The 17648-nt window shown below is 34.0% G+C and overlaps 4 protein-coding genes across 8 annotated transcripts; 2 read left to right on the top strand and 2 right to left on the bottom strand.

The window, feature by feature from the left end:
• Positions 1 to 1196: 1196 nt before the first annotated feature.
• LOC136783979 (b(0,+)-type amino acid transporter 1-like) lies at positions 1197 to 7034 on the top strand. Of its 2 annotated transcripts, none has more exons than XM_066744430.1 (4): positions 1197 to 1537; positions 1631 to 2221; positions 4262 to 5560; positions 5688 to 7034. In XM_066744430.1, the coding sequence occupies exons 2-4, from the start codon at positions 2125 to 2127 to the stop codon at positions 5744 to 5746; spliced, it is 1455 nt and encodes a 484-aa protein (XP_066600527.1). In that variant the 5' UTR covers positions 1197 to 1537; positions 1631 to 2124; the 3' UTR covers positions 5747 to 7034. The 2 variants fall into 2 exon arrangements, with proteins under 2 accessions (XP_066600527.1, XP_066600526.1); XM_066744429.1 differs by having other exon boundaries at positions 1620 to 2221.
• Positions 7035 to 7084: 50 nt separating this feature from the next.
• On the bottom strand, positions 7085 to 10153 carry LOC136783983 (sorting nexin-16-like). Of its 3 annotated transcripts, none has more exons than XM_066744436.1 (6): positions 9973 to 10145; positions 9475 to 9704; positions 8813 to 9097; positions 8431 to 8739; positions 8214 to 8341; positions 7089 to 8129 (listed from the first exon to the last, which is right to left on the bottom strand). In XM_066744436.1, exons 2-6 carry the CDS (start codon positions 9481 to 9483, stop codon positions 8084 to 8086), a joined length of 777 nt encoding a protein of 258 aa, XP_066600533.1. In that variant the 5' UTR covers positions 9484 to 9704; positions 9973 to 10145; the 3' UTR covers positions 7089 to 8083. The 3 variants fall into 3 exon arrangements, with proteins under 3 accessions (XP_066600534.1, XP_066600533.1, XP_066600531.1); XM_066744434.1 differs by lacking the exon at positions 9973 to 10145 and adding an exon at positions 9838 to 9914; XM_066744437.1 differs by having other exon boundaries at positions 7085 to 8129; positions 8813 to 9069; positions 9475 to 10153.
• A 46-nt stretch (positions 10154 to 10199) lies between these two features.
• On the top strand, positions 10200 to 12720 carry LOC136783982 (tRNA selenocysteine 1-associated protein 1-like). Its single transcript, XM_066744433.1, has 5 exons — positions 10200 to 10384; positions 10465 to 10662; positions 10752 to 11074; positions 11139 to 11335; positions 11415 to 12720. The coding sequence occupies exons 1-5, from the start codon at positions 10343 to 10345 to the stop codon at positions 11537 to 11539; spliced, it is 885 nt and encodes a 294-aa protein (XP_066600530.1). The 5' UTR covers positions 10200 to 10342; the 3' UTR covers positions 11540 to 12720.
• A 136-nt stretch (positions 12721 to 12856) lies between these two features.
• Positions 12857 to 16035, bottom strand: LOC136783978 (transcription factor TFIIIB component B'' homolog). 2 transcript variants are annotated; one of them, XM_066744428.1, is made up of 6 exons: positions 15837 to 16035; positions 15404 to 15752; positions 14899 to 15343; positions 14398 to 14840; positions 13978 to 14046; positions 12857 to 13911 (listed from the first exon to the last, which is right to left on the bottom strand). In XM_066744428.1, the coding sequence occupies exons 2-6, from the start codon at positions 15717 to 15719 to the stop codon at positions 13265 to 13267; spliced, it is 1920 nt and encodes a 639-aa protein (XP_066600525.1). In that variant the 5' UTR covers positions 15720 to 15752; positions 15837 to 16035; the 3' UTR covers positions 12857 to 13264. The 2 variants fall into 2 exon arrangements, with proteins under 2 accessions (XP_066600525.1, XP_066600524.1); XM_066744427.1 differs by having other exon boundaries at positions 13978 to 14085; positions 15837 to 16033.
• Between the last annotated feature and the right edge of the window lie 1613 nt (positions 16036 to 17648).

Raw genomic sequence — 17648 nt, 5'->3', positions numbered from 1 at the left:
TCGCGTGTAACGGCCGGAGTCATATCAATTTAAAAAATAAGCGTGTATATACAATGATCGATAATAGTGAAGTAGTAAAGTGTATTGCTGTTTGTACGAAAAGCACAGCGTGAAAAAATTATTGCTAACAGCTCTGTCTACCGTTAAATTTTTGCAAATTTTTTACTGTGCATGCCGTGTGTACGATGAGCAACACATTCTCACTTCTCTATCGGTGTTTTCCACGCACGGTGCCCTTAGGCCCGAAATTTATAAACGAAACTTAAGCTTAGCACGGTTTTAGCTAAGATCAATTGTCTCACTTTAACCTTCAATACAGTGCTAAAGCCCGGTCTTTGTCTTAAGTAATTTCTAAGCTGAAATTTTCGAGCCTTAGTATTTTCTTCGCATCGCGGTAACCGTTCTCTTGTCGTGGCAATAGCCAAATTTACGACAAAAATGGTTTAAATTGTTATGACACGAAAACGCGCTGATAATTAATCGTAAAAGTGGATTATTTCGCTGCAAGGAGTAATTCCTAACGAATCCGACGAGCCCAACAGAGCAATGAGATCCGATAAAAAATAGCGCTGTACTACGAATCGAAGTATTATAGTAGAGTATTATAGACTTTCATATAGCACTTATTCTAATACCGCAAGAAGATAAAATTTATGTTTCATTGAAAGCTCTCGGCTTATTAGTAATCTCGATTAAACGAAAACAGTTTAAAATAAAAGAGCAATTAAGAAATTTAATAACCCATAGATATTTTATAAAATGTAAAAATATATATATATATATATATATAAGGATGTGATATCTTTTATTCTCAAGCATTTATTGTTTATAACTGATGGTTTAAATATTACTAATTAAGTAATATCTTAGTAAAAGCTATATGTATTGAGAATTTCATTTTGCTCTATTTCAATATGTAAAAAAAATTATTCCCTTTTTCATTACAAGAAATATGTGATTGACATTTTCTTGGTCATTTTACAGGGGTTGTAAAACCGCTGTTTATGCTAAGAAAATATTTAGCCCTTTATCTCATAATTATATATACATGCATATAAGTTTATTAAAAGAGAAATAAATAAATATCTATATATCTATGCAACAATCGTACGTATTGTTCTTAATGTTGTGCAATGACCAGATAAAGTACTCTTCTATTCCTATTGTATATACATATATATAGATCATAAGTTACCATCATTAAAGTATTATCTTATCTCGTAAGAAATTTTCTTGAACACGTAGCACAAGCCCAGCTTAGGAGAAATTCCGAAAATTTGCTGATTATAGATGAAAGAATTGAAAAGTACGTAAATCCATTGAAGAATCTCGAGTAAGCAAACAATTCAGCTGACATTTCTTTATCGAAGTTGGCGATAATCATCCGTAATCACGATACATGGTGTATGCATTGGCAGACAGTTATTGCACGAAAGCGCATGCAGTGAAGACTCTGAAAGCCTGTGACCAATAAATCTTATCGTTTGAGCGTAGAACTCTCTAAACGACTCAAGTTTTATAAATCTTACACTACTAGGTAATAAAGTGTGTATTGAGTCTTGAGTGTACATTAGGCTTTTCGAGACAGCAGTTACTCACGGTGCATGTTTTATCTTAAGAATGATTCTAGGCGCACCAAGATCATAAAGTGATAATTGCTGATCTGCGTTGGATATACTTTCTACCCATAAAGTCTCACTCGGTGGACCGGAGCTATAGGCTGAGATTGACTGGACGTGGATCTCTTCCGTGCACGATATGCTACTGATATTACACTAGCTTCAGTCTCGCCGAGCCAGTAGCAGCACAGAGGAGCACATGTTTTACTCGTGTTCGTGTTGCTTCTGCCTCTGCGCTGTGCGATGATACTCCTATACTGTCACGAGCTTCAACTTCAACTTGTATATATCAGCCATCTCCAAGACGGTTCACCTGCTGTATACATTAATTCGCGCATTAGCAGATATTAATTTTCGGTTTCGCGCTTATAGTTCTATCTCACAACTCCAGTTGTTATACGTTTGGCTTACAATAAGTGCTGACATTGAACAACTTTTACAACAAATAATTGTCCATTTTATCTTTTGCTTTTTATTTTCTCTTGCCAACGAATCCTGGACCAAGATGGAGAAAAATGAAGAGAAGAAAGAAAACAAGGTCGGCTTAAAGCGAGAGCTTGGCCTTTTCAGTGCAGTTAACATTATTCTCGCTGTTATGATCGGTATGTCATTTTCTTCTTATTTTATTCTTTGAAAAACCAATGTTTCCCTTTCGCGACCGCGCTACTGCGTTTCCACGTGGTTTGATAACAGTTTATTAAATGAGATATGACACAAGGCGCGCGCTTAATACATTTTCTCTTTCTATTAATCAACTTGGAAAAAATAAATTAAGCTACGCATATTTTACAGTGCGCCTTGTATTTACGCTTATCATTCAAATTACCACCAAGCGCAGCATTGTTGAAATTGTTAACCTTGTAAAGTTTTTATATCCGTTTAGACGAAAAGTTGAAGCGTTTGGCATTTTTTTGCGTTTCTTTTTCTCGTCTTTTAATACTATTTACAAATATCTTTTCATTCACAAATATCAAATTGAACTTGTCGGCGTCTATTTTGAATAGCGTTATATATATATATATATATATATACAGGTAAAGTTAAAATACTGTGGGATAGATTAAATATATATATATATATATATGTGTGTGTGTGTTGTGTGTATATACCGAGCTTATACACCAGTCTTTCTTATTGTGATAATAGATGAAGCTCTCTCTAATACGGAGACACGATGCCTTTGAAACAGTTTAGAATGGTTACAATGTCACGCCAACATATCAGGAGACTCTAACACTAACTCTAGTTTATACGAGAATGACGTGCAAGATATACTATTATCCTAGAAGAATAAGAACGATGAGAGAGATTATCCATTTAATATCATTAAAAGTATACTTGAGTCTAGTTAACGCGTAACTGCATAATTATGTAGGCCTGAATCACGTTCGGCTAAGTAACACAAAAGAGTAGTTCCGATCGTGCCTCCATTTCTATTTCTATATATATTTATATATAATTACTTTCATTCTTAAAACCGACTTATACAATGTATTTCTGATTTTTGCGTTTATATTTTGTACAACTATATTACCTATATATATATATATATATATATATATTATGTAATATGTATGCAATTATGTGAAATATGGATCATATTTTTCACATGATCATTATCGATAATATTATCAATTAAATAAAATTTGATACGGTCTTAATTAAGTGTATTTCTAATTCTGTCTATTACTCGGTAGTATAAATTCGAGTATACGACCACAATGATTAGATTACAATGCACGATATGTTTGTTTATCTGTTTTTTCTTCTTTTTTTTTATTCAGTCAACTAAATACAGTAAGGTTGAAGAAATGATATAAACTTTAAATATTTGACAAAAGTCGTTTGAATTTTTGATAAGATAATGCGCAGAAGAATTAACGAAAAGCTTGTTCTTCAAAACTATTGTAATAATGTTTGAATTACTTAACAATTTTGATTATTCGTATCACTATACTCTGACATACTTATGCATTTAGTAGATATCGCACGAAACTTGGTGATAAATCGTGACTCAATTGCGAAAAAATCAAACAATTGCAGTAAGAAAAATATTTTCGCATCGGTTATTTCTAAATTCGATTAAGCAATTAATAAACAACTGAAAAATTACTAACTGAGGGAGAAGAATTTTAATTACATTTTCATAGTGAAATTAAATAATGACGAATCGACATTTAGAAATGATAAAGTCTAAATCGAGTATGAGAGATAACAAGAACTAGAATCAACAAGATGAAACCAATTCTAGGGGAAATGGAAAAGTCTTGTAATCGCATCGTATGAAACCTATACTTGCGCATATAGCTCCAGCTATAATATAATTTATGAATAAATTTAAACAGTTGTAATTGATAGTAAAAAAAGAGAAAAATATTGTTTTGAGAATGAAATATTATCGTCTAAAATTTGACAAGGTTAAATGCTGTGCAAACAGATTTTTGCACGCGCTCGTTGAACAAACAAAAACGCGTATACATGTATAAGAAATAAAACTATAATATATCAATTATTAATATAATGTTTATTTAAGTTGATAATAGGAATAGTCGGTTTATCAGGTATAGACCTAATATATATATATATATAGATCGAGATGCAATCGCGCAATCAGTCTTATTGAAGATGTTCATCTATTTCAGGCTCAGGAATTTTCGTCTCACCGGCTGACGCACTTAACAGATCAGGATCCGTGGGGTTCTGCCTGATAATCTGGCTGACTTGTGGGATATTATCGATGCTGGGTGCTCTGGCCTTTGCCGAATTGAGTACGGTGGTACCACGATCCGGAGCAGAGTACGCTTATTTCGTGGAAGCATTCGCACCGTTGCACGCTTACTTTGGTCAACTACCAGCATTCGTATGCTCTTGGGTCTACGTCTATCTGCTCCGGCCAGCGGAAGTTGCTGTAATTATGTTGACCTTTGCCGAGTACAGCGTCCAGCCATTCTCAGGCTTCCTCGGAGATATGTCCGAAGAGTCTATGAGTCACGTGGAGAAGCTTATAGCGATATTAGCTCTGGGTCTGATGACGTACATCAACATGACCAGCGTTAAACTGTACGTGAAGGTTCAGAACGTTTTCACGATGTGCAAGGTGGTCGCTTGTATGCTGGTGGTTGGCGGTGGAATATACTGGTTGGCAATTGGCAATACGGACCTCTTAAACGAGCCATTTAAAGGAACCACTACATCTGCTGGCGATATAGCTTTAGCCTTTTACAGCGGACTTTGGGCCTACGATGGTTGGACAGCAGCGGCTATTGTCACTGAAGAAGTTCAGAGGCCAGAGGTCAATATCCTCAGAAGTATATTGATCGCGGTACCGATCATAACGATTCTTTACGTAGGCATGAATCTCATGTACATGTCCGCCCTGACCATACCGGAAATGATCAATGCCAAGGCCGTTGCTGTTTTTTGGGCAGAAAAAGTACTGCCCTCGTGGCTGGGTTTCGCGATACCTCTCGGTGTAACACTTGCCACCTTTGGCTGTGGACTCAGTATTCAATTTGGAGTTACCAGGCTCTGTTACGTGGCCGGTCAAGAAGGCCACGTGCCTAGAATCTTCAGCTACGTTCACATCATAAAGATGACTCCAGCTGTATCGGTAGCATTTCAGGGCTCGCTCACACTCCTCTGCATGCTCTTCGGAAACATCAAGTCTCTCATTAATTTAGCCAGCTTTCTCATTTGGGTATTCTACGGCCTCGCGATGGTTGCTCTGATAGTCATGAGACGAACCAAGCCTGACGCACCTCGCCCTTACAGAGTACCAATCTTCGTACCCTGGCTAGTTTTATTCGTTGCCATTTTTCTCGCAGTTACGCCCATCGTATCGGAACCTACCCTAGGATATCTCTTTGCCCTTCTATTTATTCTTTTCGGCCTTTTCCTTTATCACATATACGTATACAAAAAGAGACGCAGCAAATTATCAGGTAAGTCGATAACACTCCAGACGGATATTATCTATATAGATATATCTATCACGTATATAATATACTGCACGATTAATTTGTTAAATATTATCTCGTTAAGATTATTAAAACCTAATTTGTTTTGCAGAAAAATTCACATACTGGATGCAAATTCTGTGTCTCGTTACTGCATCGGACGTAGAATAATGTAAATATATTCATACATGGAAACGTATGAAAATCCTTGTGATTCCTCCATATTTCTAGCAATCCAGGAAACATAAGGTTCTATAATAATCTGTCAATGAGAGAGAACCGCTCCCTTCTTGCATGTACAAAAGCAGCAAATACCTAGTACAAACATCGTTTTACTCTCTCTCTCTCTATGTATATATATATATATATATATATAAACGTACATGTATAGAACCTGCACAACTCTATGCAATTACATGAAATGATCAATGTACGGTATATAGAATGAGATACACGGGATACCTCAGAGATAGAACATAGAAATTTATTCATATGCTTAATTCTAAAAGATATATATGCAAAAATTTGTACGTAGACCCCCGATAAGTGCAAGTACAAAAGACTCTTCAAAAGGTTCTATACATCCAATTGATATTTCTTATAAATCAACTAAATCAAGAGTTTGCTACTTATATACCTGAGAGTCCTGTGAGCCTTGCGTTAAGTCTCTTTTAACCTTTGTATTTTATGAACATGTTATTTTTTGTACATGTCTATCATCGGGTCAATTTTCAAAAGCATATCTAATCTGTACTTATCCCGTATTAAAATTAAATTATGGAAAGACATGAATTTTTGCTATAAGCGAGAGGGCCTTGAAGCTGCGCAAAGCAATATTAAAAATATTCTAGGTGGAGGAGAGTATATATATATATATAAAAGTTATAAAATTTACCTTGAGGTTTTTACACAACAAATGTATTGCATTTTTTTCTATTTGCAGATTCTCGTATTTCATCTTAAAAATTTTCAAAAACATTAATAAATTTATTATCTTTTCAGCGCCAATCACTAATTTTCCATTAAAAATTTAATATTAGAGTGGGTTTAACTCAAGTAATATATGAGTAAGACTCTTATGTGCATTATACACGCGTAAATATCCGCCTATGTGTGGGACCTACGTTTACGTATATATTTTTAAATCAAAATATTCAGTGAGAGACTGAGTGAAAATTTCTTCATTTATAAGCTACGGGAATATAATATAAAATAAAAAATAAGCCGCGCAATTAAAAGATTCAAGGTAAAGTTTAAAACTTTTAGGTTCCTATACATTTAGAATATTTTTAATTTAGTGTTACTTTGTGGAACCCTAGAAGCAGGAATTGACGTCTTTCGAAGACTCAATATTTACTACTGCCTCCCATTTATTTAGTGTACACACATACTTGAAAAGGTTTCATATATATATATATATATATATATATGTATTTATTGTTTATGCAGTCCTGTATTGCTTACAAGTAATGCATTTAGTATGATTTTTGTAGTATAATATATTTATGTTTATATTTACAAGAATCGATGGGGCGCCTACATTTTGAGTGTTCATTCCATACAGCTTCATCTTTATAAGCAAACAAAAACTTAAAGTTTAAAGGATTTTAGTAACGATTAATTTCTTACATCATATCTTTCATATTTTAATATCACATTACTACTAACAATTTTAAATAATAACATGATAAATAAATTTATAAGTTTCTTTTTTAAGCGTTATTTAAAATACATTTGTTGTTAGTAATACTTATTCAACAATTCAAATTATAATTCATCGAAAAACAATCGTCATTAATTTTTTTGCCATCCGCGTAATTTAACGCGTAAAAAATCTTTAGGGCCGGTGTAAGTGTAACGAAAAAATAGGGGCAAGCCTCGCGTGTATGAACAATATAACGAGCAAAAATCTGAAAGCGAAAATTTCGATTAGCTGGCTTTCAAATCTTCACATGCTATGCTGTACATGAGAGCTTTGCCTATACTGCCTCTACCATATTGTCCCTCAGGCCCGTTGTGCGATCGTTAATCAGGAATCTCGTGTACAACAGAGGGACCAACAAATTTAATAAATTCCTAATAATACAATTTGCGATCTTCAAATTTTTATTTATTACATTGCACATCAAAACACCTGATATGTGATCGTACAACGGGCCTTGGCTAATGGCAATGTCTATACAAAATATATTGTGACGTAATTACTCCAAGAGAGCTAATGTGTAATATATGTATATATAACATAGAGTTCTTATATCATTTTAGAATATTTCTTATTAGCCATACTTATATTTTAAAGAAGTATATAAAATATCAAAATATAGAGATTTTGTTACTACACATGAAAATTTTTATAGGTGAAATGTATATCGTAAGGCTTATCAGACTCTTCTCAGCTATTAATATTATATATTGCATACAAAAAATTCTTGACGGAATATCATTTATTAAAATATTGATATACGAAATGCAGTTATAAAAATAGTCTGAAAATATAAATTCAATTTCCTAAATATCTTGCACCATTCCACATTTCAAACACGCTCGTCTCGAACTAGAGAAATATATAGAGCATTAATGTAATACATACTTTAAATTTTTTTTGTACCATGAGTTAATAATTTATTTTATATCCTACCTCTGTAGTTCGAAAAGTTTTAAACGTAACTCATTGGAGACTGTTGTTTCAGATGCTAGTGCATTTTCACATTCTCTAAGCTGTTTCCTCAGGTGGTATATTGTATCTTCCATTGCTTCGAATATAGCCTATAAATTATCCTATTATAAATATAATTTGGTCCTACCGAGAAGAACCACATAGGTACAGGCTACATTTTTGCAACTTAAAAACTTACTCTAGATTCCTCTGCAGTATCTGATAATGTAGGAGGTTCGTCTAAACAAAAAAACTCTCTCACTGATGTATTTCCTATTAATATTGTATTGCTTAATATTCCATTAACAAACTGTTGAAGACCATTGATACGCTCTTCTAAGAAACTGGGAGAAAAATTACTACCCAGCCATTTTTTTCTAGGCAGATTTAATTCTGACGTTGGAAGCTTTTGTCTTTTTAATTGAGTCAACAAGCGTAAAAAATCTGTGTACCTTCTAAATACAAACCAACAATCTCCAGTTTTTAATTCTATACGAAGTTTGTATACCTGTACCAAAATAACAAAAATATAATAGAATAATTATTTTTTTAAATTAATCTTATACATTAAATAAACTTACAGTAAATCTAGCCCTTTCTTCCATAACCTCGTAGCCAACAATTGGAATTCTCAAGTCATGGGAGGACAATGGAAGCAAACGACCATCAGGATTATTGTTTCCATTTTCAGGATAAGTGTAGCTTTGCAAGGTAAAAGAGTTTGAATGAGTAGATCCATCTGAATCAGGGCTGTCGGTTGATTTTGCGACTCCTGTCTGAGACACCCTAGTCTTACTAATCGCTAGTGTTACTTCACTAACACATCCTCCACCTGTCCCTGAGGTGGACATTTTACCCGTAACAAACTAAACAATATTTACATGCAGTTAAAACTATTTTAAAGCAAAGAAAAGAACAAAATATATTTTTTATGAAGTAAAATAAAATAATCCACTAATACAATGAATATGACTACTAAACATTTTGCTTAGTGTATTAGGGTGAGTCCTACCAAAACCTGTAAGGTAAAATTTTACCATGTAGAATTGCCAATTTTTCGAAAATACATATGCTGATTGGCTAATTCACAGCAAATTGGCAATCCTACATGGTAAAATTTTACCTTACAGGTTTAGGTCGGACTCACCCTTAATGAAAGAAAAAACTTAGAAACGTTAAGAGTATAGTAAATGTTGTAACTATATACATAGAGTTATAATGAGATAACCTATTAATTAGTTACCTTTAACATATGAATGTATTAAGCTGCACATAACTAAATTATCATTTGTCCCTGTATTTATTTATCATTTTTATAATATATTGAAATCATTAGAAAAAACTTTAACTACACAATTAATGAAAAATAGTTGATATTATAATCACTTTCCGCTCTCATTGTTTTCACAAAAATGGATCATTTAACATATCGTGTTGATTATTATTGTTGATTCACGACTCATCTTCATCTGCCTGAAAAGATTTAATGTGTTTGTAAAATGGTTAATAGAGAATGTTAAAACTGTACTACACAAATAATATTTCGAATAAAAAGTATTAATAAATAAAATGTTTTAGTTTGTTCAATGGTTATTTCTGTATATACGTGTGCTGACAAGTGACAAGCCGCCAACACTACTCAAGGGAAAACCCTAGGGGCCTAGCTCCCCACCATGCCTTAAACTGGCTGACCACAGGGTCGACATATACATAGAGGCATGCCGACAGCGTCATTACATACACAACTGCAGAACACAACTTGATTCACTTGGTTGTGGAAAGCCCTTAAAATTGCTTAAAATGGTCCTTTGAATTCTCGTTGCAAGCTGCATGCCGGATTAACCGGCCTGAATCAAAAGAACATTGTGTATCTCTATGCCAATTACACCTCCTTCCCCCCCAACTCTAACCTTCATCTGCTCGAAAGCAATCGTTTGTTTGCCTGTCAAGCCAAAGCCAAGCCGGCCAACTGTCAAGCCGGCCAAGCCAACCTCACTCACGGCAGCGACGGCACCCCTGGGCCAAGGCGTGCAAACCAGCATAGACGTTCATGAGCAATCTATTCCCTCATTTCTGGTTCTAGTAGAATATATAATTTAAAATAACAAAAAATGTCTGGTCCAATGGTGTTGTGTCAGTTGTGGATGGGTGGTGTAAGTAGAATTAACATAAAAATGCAAAGTTGTTAATTGCTGTTAATTATCACCGTAGCGTTGATGTTCTAATATTTTAGTTGGAACCATACATGACAGAAAGTTTTATCATGAATGCATTTCACAAAATGGGTGAACAACCTCAGACGGTTAAGGTAATGAGAAATAGATATACCGGTGAACCAGCAGGCTATTGTTTTGTACATTTCCCAACAGATGAAATGGCTCTGGATGCTATGCATAAGTTGAATGGCAAGGCAATTCCTGGCTCCAATCCTGTAAGTAAATTCCTAACTTTTTTATTAATCTTTACAATTTATAGCTTCCTTTATGTTTTATACACTCCGTGATATTTTCATTGTTTTAGCCAATTAGATTCAGATTAAATCATGCCAGTACTACGGGTAAACCTGCTGCTGATAGGGAATTTAGTATTTGGGTTGGAGATTTGTCTACGGATGTGGATGATTATTCATTGTATAGAGCATTCGCTGCTAAATATAATTCTATAAGGACTGCAAAAGTTATTTTGGATAGTTCTGGCTTTAGCAAAGGTTATGGATTTGTAAGATTTGCAAATGAGGAAGAGCAAAAGAATAGTTTGGTAGCTATGAATGGCTATAGAGGACTTGGAACCAAATCTTTGAAAATTTGTAATGCAGTTCCAAGGCCTTGGAACAAAATAGCGGGGTATTACTTTTTACGATGCATGGCAAGCCTTTGCCAAATTAAATAAGTCCTTAATCTTTTATAGAACAACTCCACCGCAATCATCTTCTGATTACTCGACAACGAGCATTGGATCAGAGGCATACAACTACTATGATACATCGTCTTATTGGAATAGTTACAGCGCTTGGCAACAAGGTTATTACGAAAGTGAACCAACATCCGAGGGCTATGGTTATGTGGCTGATCAGAAACCAGAAGAAGATGATTTAGAGCTCATAGGTATATCATTGAAAAACATTTTCCTTTCCAAGTAAATTTAAAACAATTGATTTTTTGTATTAACTATTTTTATTTTTAGAGCATTCTCAGCCAATAGATATAGATAAATTGAATAGGGACATAATAGAACAAGATTATAATCTTTGGGATGCCTTGGAAAGCTCAAAATGGATACCTTGCGATACGCTCGAATTGTGTTACTGATAGTTTTAAGACTGAAAAACATCATTGAAGAAATAATTATTTCTTTCAACAGCATATTTCTTTTCTTATTGTTCTTTATTAAGATCTTAGAATGTAAGAGAATTTTTAGCCTGTATTTTTATAAAGGCCAAATACAAAATGAAGCTAAAGATCGCACTAAAATTTACAAAATTAATGTTATTTACACATATTATTCTGAACTATAAAGAACAACATTTGCTGTATAAGATCTGTAATTCCTTGGTGGGATAAATATTTGTGCGCGTCAAATACTTGCCATGGAGACAGTTTCTCGGTGAAAGCTATTATAAGAGCTCGAACTGACTTAAGGCTAGCACAATAGACCGCTATTGGTTACAGGCTTAAAGGGCCAAAGAAGGGGACGATATTTTCTAACCTGACAAGATATCCTTTTGTACAAAATAGAGGGACAAGTTTTTCAATAAAATTAAGTCACTGAAAATTTAGTCTCTTCTACTGTTCAACAATTTATCACAGCTTCAACAGGTTAAGATTCTGCTCCAAACTACCATATTTGCATTTACTGTTTTCAACCAAATTGATTTTAGCTAAAGGGAAATTTAGGTGGTAGTGAATTGCACGGCATTTTTAATGCATGTAACGAAATCACTTTTAAGAAAGACACCGTGGAACCCAGGTCCTAGAACTATTCTTACAATAGTTATTTGAGTAAAAAGTATAATTGTGCTTATATATATTCCTTCAATAGATTTTTTCCAAAACTAAGCTTAGCTTCAACTTTAAATTTCTCAAAGAAATCTGTACACAGAAGTGGAAGAGTAAGATCCATGGGTCAAGGAGCTTGCTTTTGCCATGAGATCAACTTTTCCATTATGGGGGATAAAGTAGGAATGCGAAAAATATTTGTTAACCAGATATGAAAACTTTATGAAATAAGAATAGTGCAAGGTTTGATTCCTCGTAATTAATATTTTTGCAATTTGATTTCTATGTCAATGTTACTTTTTATTTAATTATTGCACGGTAAGGTAACCAATTGAACGTAAGCTACTACGATCGAGGAGCTCCAACTCGAGATTTACTGCACGATAGTGCTCTTCATCCATTCTCAATTTTAACGTAATCTTTTAAACATTTAACAAAATGATCTGCCTCTTTCCGCGGGTTGAAAATTTATTAATAATGTGAATAACATGCAGAAAAGATCACATGACGCGAATTATTCTGGAAATTTAACAAATGAAAATAATTGAATTTCCTGATACCGTTATTTGTTAATGTAAATTCTAATAAGCAAACACAAAATTTAAGGGTAGAGATGTGGATAACTTAACCTTACTTCACATAGCTTTAATTCAAATTGATTATCCTATATGTATAAAATAAATTCATTATTGTGTGCCTTTTTTTTTTATTAAAACCAACATAATAATGCACACATTGACAAAATTACGAAAAAATAAAACTGACACTGGAATAAAGTATGTAGAGAATCAATGACCATACAAGTTTAATATATTACTAATTACAGAAAAACATATATTTTTGTATATCATTTGAATTCATAATTAGTTCGTCTGAATTTAATGGCCATTACATAGGTCTATCAAAAATCTACACCACTTTAATTTCCATCTTCGTATCTTGTTCTTTTCGTTTTGACTTTTCTTTACGATAACTCAATCGTCTCATACGTAGGTGAAATTTTCATAATCATGATCAACGATTAATCGTAAAAAAAAATCACTCGGGTCCTCCACTCGTAGAGCCGTCATTCATTAATTTAGCGGTTACAGTTGCCAATAATTCCGCTGAAAGTTGTACCGGTGTGATATCGGGTTCATCCGGATTTTTACCAGGGTTTACCATGAAAATTAGCCAACCTTGTTCTCCTAATTTATGCTTTGTAGAGTCTGGAAGAACGATTAGCGATTCCCTGGTTGTACTTTTGATGTCCGGTATAACAGATTCGATAATAGCGAGATAATCTTCAGGATTGGTAGAAGTCCGCTCCATCAGCTCTTCATATTCGCTCGGTAATAATAAATCACGAACAACAATCACATCATACGGCAGAAAATTGCTATCCATTTGATTTACTTCTGGTGCTTGTAGTTTGGCTTTCTTTATTTTTGGTAATCTTCCTGATCGCGTAGGCCGAGCTACGTAAGTCTCCTGCTCACTTTCCGAATCAGCGTTCAATTCCATTTCTCGTTTTTCTTCTCCTTCCTCCTCCGCTTCCCTCTCTAAAACCTTATTCCCTCGTACGATCGTATTATTTGGTTGTTCATTCTCCATAGAGATAATTTGGAAAGCTGGATTTCTTAAACCTGTTACATTGTCTTCATCTTCGATATCATCCATTTCTCCAATGCTCGCTGCTGCTAATCCTACAAAATTCACTCCTCAGCGTGCGATCATTTAAACATTTCTAGTTTAATCAAATTCGTACTTACGTTTCGTTTTTTTCCTCTGTAACTTTATACGCTTCTTATTCTTTTTATTGGACGATTTTACCGGTTCTGCTGTTTTGGAAATCGTTTGTACAGACTCTTCAAATGTTGCTATTACAAAGTACATGGAAGCTTGAGGATTATCAAAACTTAAAAACTATGATACGTGAGGGCGTAACAGTTGTCATGATTTTTCACAAACTTTTGATGAAAATTCTTCCAATAAAAATGTCATCTCCAACACAAAAAGTGATAATAAAAAATATGGTCATATTTTGTAAATGAAATCGTATGTCGTTTATCGCCGCACCTCATCCTCAAGAGCTTTTTAATATAATTATAAGTACCTGGAAAATCATGTCAACCGTTACGTGTGAAGCATTCTGCGTATCTTACGAATGAATTAGTAAATCGACTGCTTACCTAATTCTTTCACCAACGAGTCGGTATCAAATTCTTGATGAAACTCCAAAGCTTTTTCAATCAATTTTCGATTGATTTTTTCCTCCTTTTTATATTTTAATTTAATTTCCTGGCGCGTTCGATTAGGAAATAAGCTTTGCATGAGTAAGAAATCAGTACCCACTGTATTAAGAGCTTTGTAAAATTTTAACGTCTCCCATTTTGACCATTCCTTTCTCTTTTGACGTTTTTTGTAAAACCCACCGCCATTGTTGTCATCGTCCAGTATAGCCTCCTTCGAAAATGTCTGTTTATGCTTTTTTACATCAGAACGCTCTATTACTAAACTTTGTTCATCGAGTATCAATTGACCATCAGGTCCAACTTTAACTCTGGGTGTTGGCATTGCTACTGGATCATCTACATTTTCCTCCTCCTCATCTTCCTCTCTGGATTCCTCGTACCTATAAGATTTTGAAAATAATCCTAGGCACATTGGAAATGATATATAAGCAGGCTTACCTCGGTATAGAATTTTTTGTTTGGGGCAATATCCCCTTTGCTTTTTTCATTGGGTTCGATATGGGATTATAGTATATTAGATCGTACATAGTTAATTTACTTTTATCGGGTGTTTTATTCTCATGTTTTAGAAAGAATTCCCTTCTAGCTTCTGCCAATTTTCTTGCCGATTCAGACACCATTATTCGCCTCTTTTGAACAGCTTTAAGTTTAGCTACATTATTTTGGATAGCATTAGGATTTTCCTTATCATTTTGAGCAAATAAAGGGGTTTGATCTTCCCATAGACGATTGTTGGGAATAGATAGAGTCTTTCTATTATCGTCTTCAGATTCACTAGCACTTGCACCACTTCCTTGCACGCTATTTCTCCTAATCCACCCATCACTCTCAAATCTTGGTATAGGCCTCATGAAACAAGAGCGGTTTGCTTTTGGCGGGGACCCTTTTTGTTAAAGTTACATTAGTGCTATTTTATAAATTTGAAGTAAGTAGGAAGGCTTACCTTGTTCCATGCTTTTGCGTTCAACTACTTTCTCTGGAGCCTCTGGCAATTTTATTTCACATTTTTCTGTCAAATTTTTATAAAATACAGAATCATCGCCTGGTTCACATTTCAAAACACTACAGGAATCTGTTCTTTTTAAATTATCGCTAGCAATATCTTGCGTTGCTTCTTCCAATGTCGGTGTATTAATGAAAGTTGCGTTATCCATATCCGCATTTTCCGTAGCATCATTAGTTTCAATTATAGGTAAAGATTGCCCTATTTTACGTCTCACTGGTACAGTGGCCATTGCTTTTATGCGAGCTCTTCTCATTTTTGTATATAGATGATAAAACCAATATCCAATCTGTAAAGAATATTTTTACTCCTTTAATAGTGCACCTAATATTACATAAAAAAAAAAATCGTAGCAATTCTGAAAAATGTTTACTCGTTAGGAACTTGACAATACTGCTGAAATGATAGCTTTCAATTGTCATTGCATATTTCTGTTAACCATGGAGAAGTATGGTCGGCCCAACTGGGGAAAATGGCGGCCGGAAGAGCATTCGCATGCAACGTGGTGAATTCAGTACTAGAAAGGAAAACATTGAAAAAATTTTTCACAGAAGCCTACGGCACACTATGCTGGATTTCTCGTGCTAGAATGCTTGCTGTGAAGCGACCAATGATGATTCAGTTGTGAATTAAATATAATAATCTCATTGGTCCTCACAGCAAGCATTCTAGCACGAGAAATCCAGCATGGTAGCATTCAGCAGAGACAAATGTTGAGGGAGCGGTGTGTTATTGGCTATTACTCTTAGATCCTCTAATTTTATCCAATAGAAGTTTAAAAAAGAAATATGGTAACGTTACTGCCTCTGCTGAATGCTACCATAGTGTGCCGTAGGCTTAAATACAGGGTTTTAAAGCGAAACAGGTATTTAATATAGTAATGAAGCACTTACTATACATTTTAGCGTAGATAGTTACAATTTAATGGTTATTTTAGTTTAATTGCTTTTATTATAAATGTCATTTTACTCAATTAATCTTGGTTACTACGTTTAACTAAATGGAAAACTGACTATAGTAAAAAGTACTATAGTCAAATAACACGAAATCTCCTATGTCCCGCCGTGAAGACCCGTTTTTCTCTAACAGCGGAACATTGGAGATTTCGTGTTATTTGACTATAGTCAAATTAGTGTTTTGTATTTAGTTAAACGTAGTAACCAAGATTAAGGGTGAGTCCGACCAAATCCTGTAAGGTAAAATTTTACAATGTAGGATTGCCAATTTGCTGTGAATTAGCCAATCAGCATACGTATTTTTGAAAAATTGGCAATCCTACATGGTAAAATTTTACCTCACAGGTTTTGGTCGGACTCACTCTAATTGAGTAAAATGATATTTATAATAGAAGCAATTAAAGTAACCATTAAAATTTAACTATCTACGCGTTTTTATTAATGTAAGTGCTTCATTGCTATAGTTACAATCCTATGTTCCGTTAGAGAAAAATCCCTGTATATCTGTGATCATCGTCAAGGGTGAGAAACCTTTTACTATGTAGGATTGCCAAATACGTATGCTGATTCACAGCTAATTGGCAATCCTACATGGTTTTTGGTCGGATTTATCCTTGAACCAAGTCGGGTTTCCGTTCTATACCATTCTGGGTAACCCGACTGGTTCATCCGTGATGGTAACATACAAAAGTTGAAATGAGCTGACTTATTATCTTGCTAATTTTGGTAAAAGATGTTTGACGCACCATTTTTTTTGTTTTTGAAAATAAATCAGCGATAGTTGTTTTTTTTTTATATTTTTCAAATCATTCATTGTCAAACCGGTATGAATAATTTTGTTTACAATTTCTTTGGAATACGATGGAATTTTTTTTTGATGAATTACATTAACTTTTACATCAGAGTTTGTTCGTTATTTCAACAGAGAATCGCTGAACAATTTGAAGGAAGATAGTAAAGCTGTGTTGCCAAGTCTTATTGTCAACTCATGTAATGGGCAAAGAAAAACGGATAACAAATTCATATAAGTATTATATGATTCGTGAAAAAAAAGTGTATTAATTTAGTATTACTTTCGGTCGTCAGTATATTTCAAGGTGACTTTTTAATTAAATAGAGTTGTAGGCATATGGAAAAAAATTGAGAGTACTACTTTATTTATGATAGAAAATCAATTTGAAATAAATGAACTATTTGTATTCCTTTTTTTTTTTGAGAGAATTATATTA

The sequence above is a fragment of the Prorops nasuta genome, unplaced genomic scaffold (genome assembly GCF_024137725.1).
Source record: "Prorops nasuta isolate Cenicafe-Biocafe unplaced genomic scaffold, Cenicafe_Pnas_1.2 PNAS00038, whole genome shotgun sequence".
NCBI lineage: Eukaryota > Metazoa > Arthropoda > Insecta > Hymenoptera > Bethylidae > Prorops > Prorops nasuta.
The sequence above is the reverse complement of the archived record's forward strand: the minus strand, read 5'-3'. Positions and strand labels throughout refer to the sequence as shown.

Coding starts and splice junctions, on each gene's coding strand:
- LOC136783982 (XM_066744433.1), top strand. CDS start 10,343: ATGTCTGGTCCAATGGTGTTGTGTCAGTTGTGGATGGGTGGT. Junction 10,385..10,464: donor GTCAGTTGTGGATGGGTGGT/GTAAGTAGAATT, acceptor CTAATATTTTAG/TTGGAACCATACATGACAGA. Junction 11,336..11,414: donor AGATGATTTAGAGCTCATAG/GTATATCATTGA, acceptor TTTTATTTTTAG/AGCATTCTCAGCCAATAGAT.
- LOC136783983 (XM_066744436.1), bottom strand. Junction 8,342..8,430: donor ATACTGCAGAGGAATCTAGA/GTAAGTTTTTAA, acceptor GATAATTTATAG/GCTATATTCGAAGCAATGGA. Junction 8,130..8,213: donor AAACTTTTCGAACTACAGAG/GTAGGATATAAA, acceptor ATATTTCTCTAG/TTCGAGACGAGCGTGTTTGA.
- LOC136783978 (XM_066744427.1), bottom strand. CDS start 15,719: ATGAGAAGAGCTCGCATAAAAGCAATGGCCACTGTACCAGTGAGACGT. Junction 15,344..15,403: donor ACGCAAAAGCATGGAACAAG/GTAAGCCTTCCT, acceptor TTTAACAAAAAG/GGTCCCCGCCAAAAGCAAAC. Junction 13,912..13,977: donor ACAGAGGAAAAAAACGAAAC/GTAAGTACGAAT, acceptor TGAATTTTGTAG/GATTAGCAGCAGCGAGCATT.
- LOC136783979 (XM_066744430.1), top strand. CDS start 2,125: ATGGAGAAAAATGAAGAGAAGAAAGAAAACAAGGTCGGCTTAAAGCGA. Junction 2,222..4,261: donor TATTCTCGCTGTTATGATCG/GTATGTCATTTT, acceptor CATCTATTTCAG/GCTCAGGAATTTTCGTCTCA. Junction 5,561..5,687: donor GAGACGCAGCAAATTATCAG/GTAAGTCGATAA, acceptor TTTGTTTTGCAG/AAAAATTCACATACTGGATG.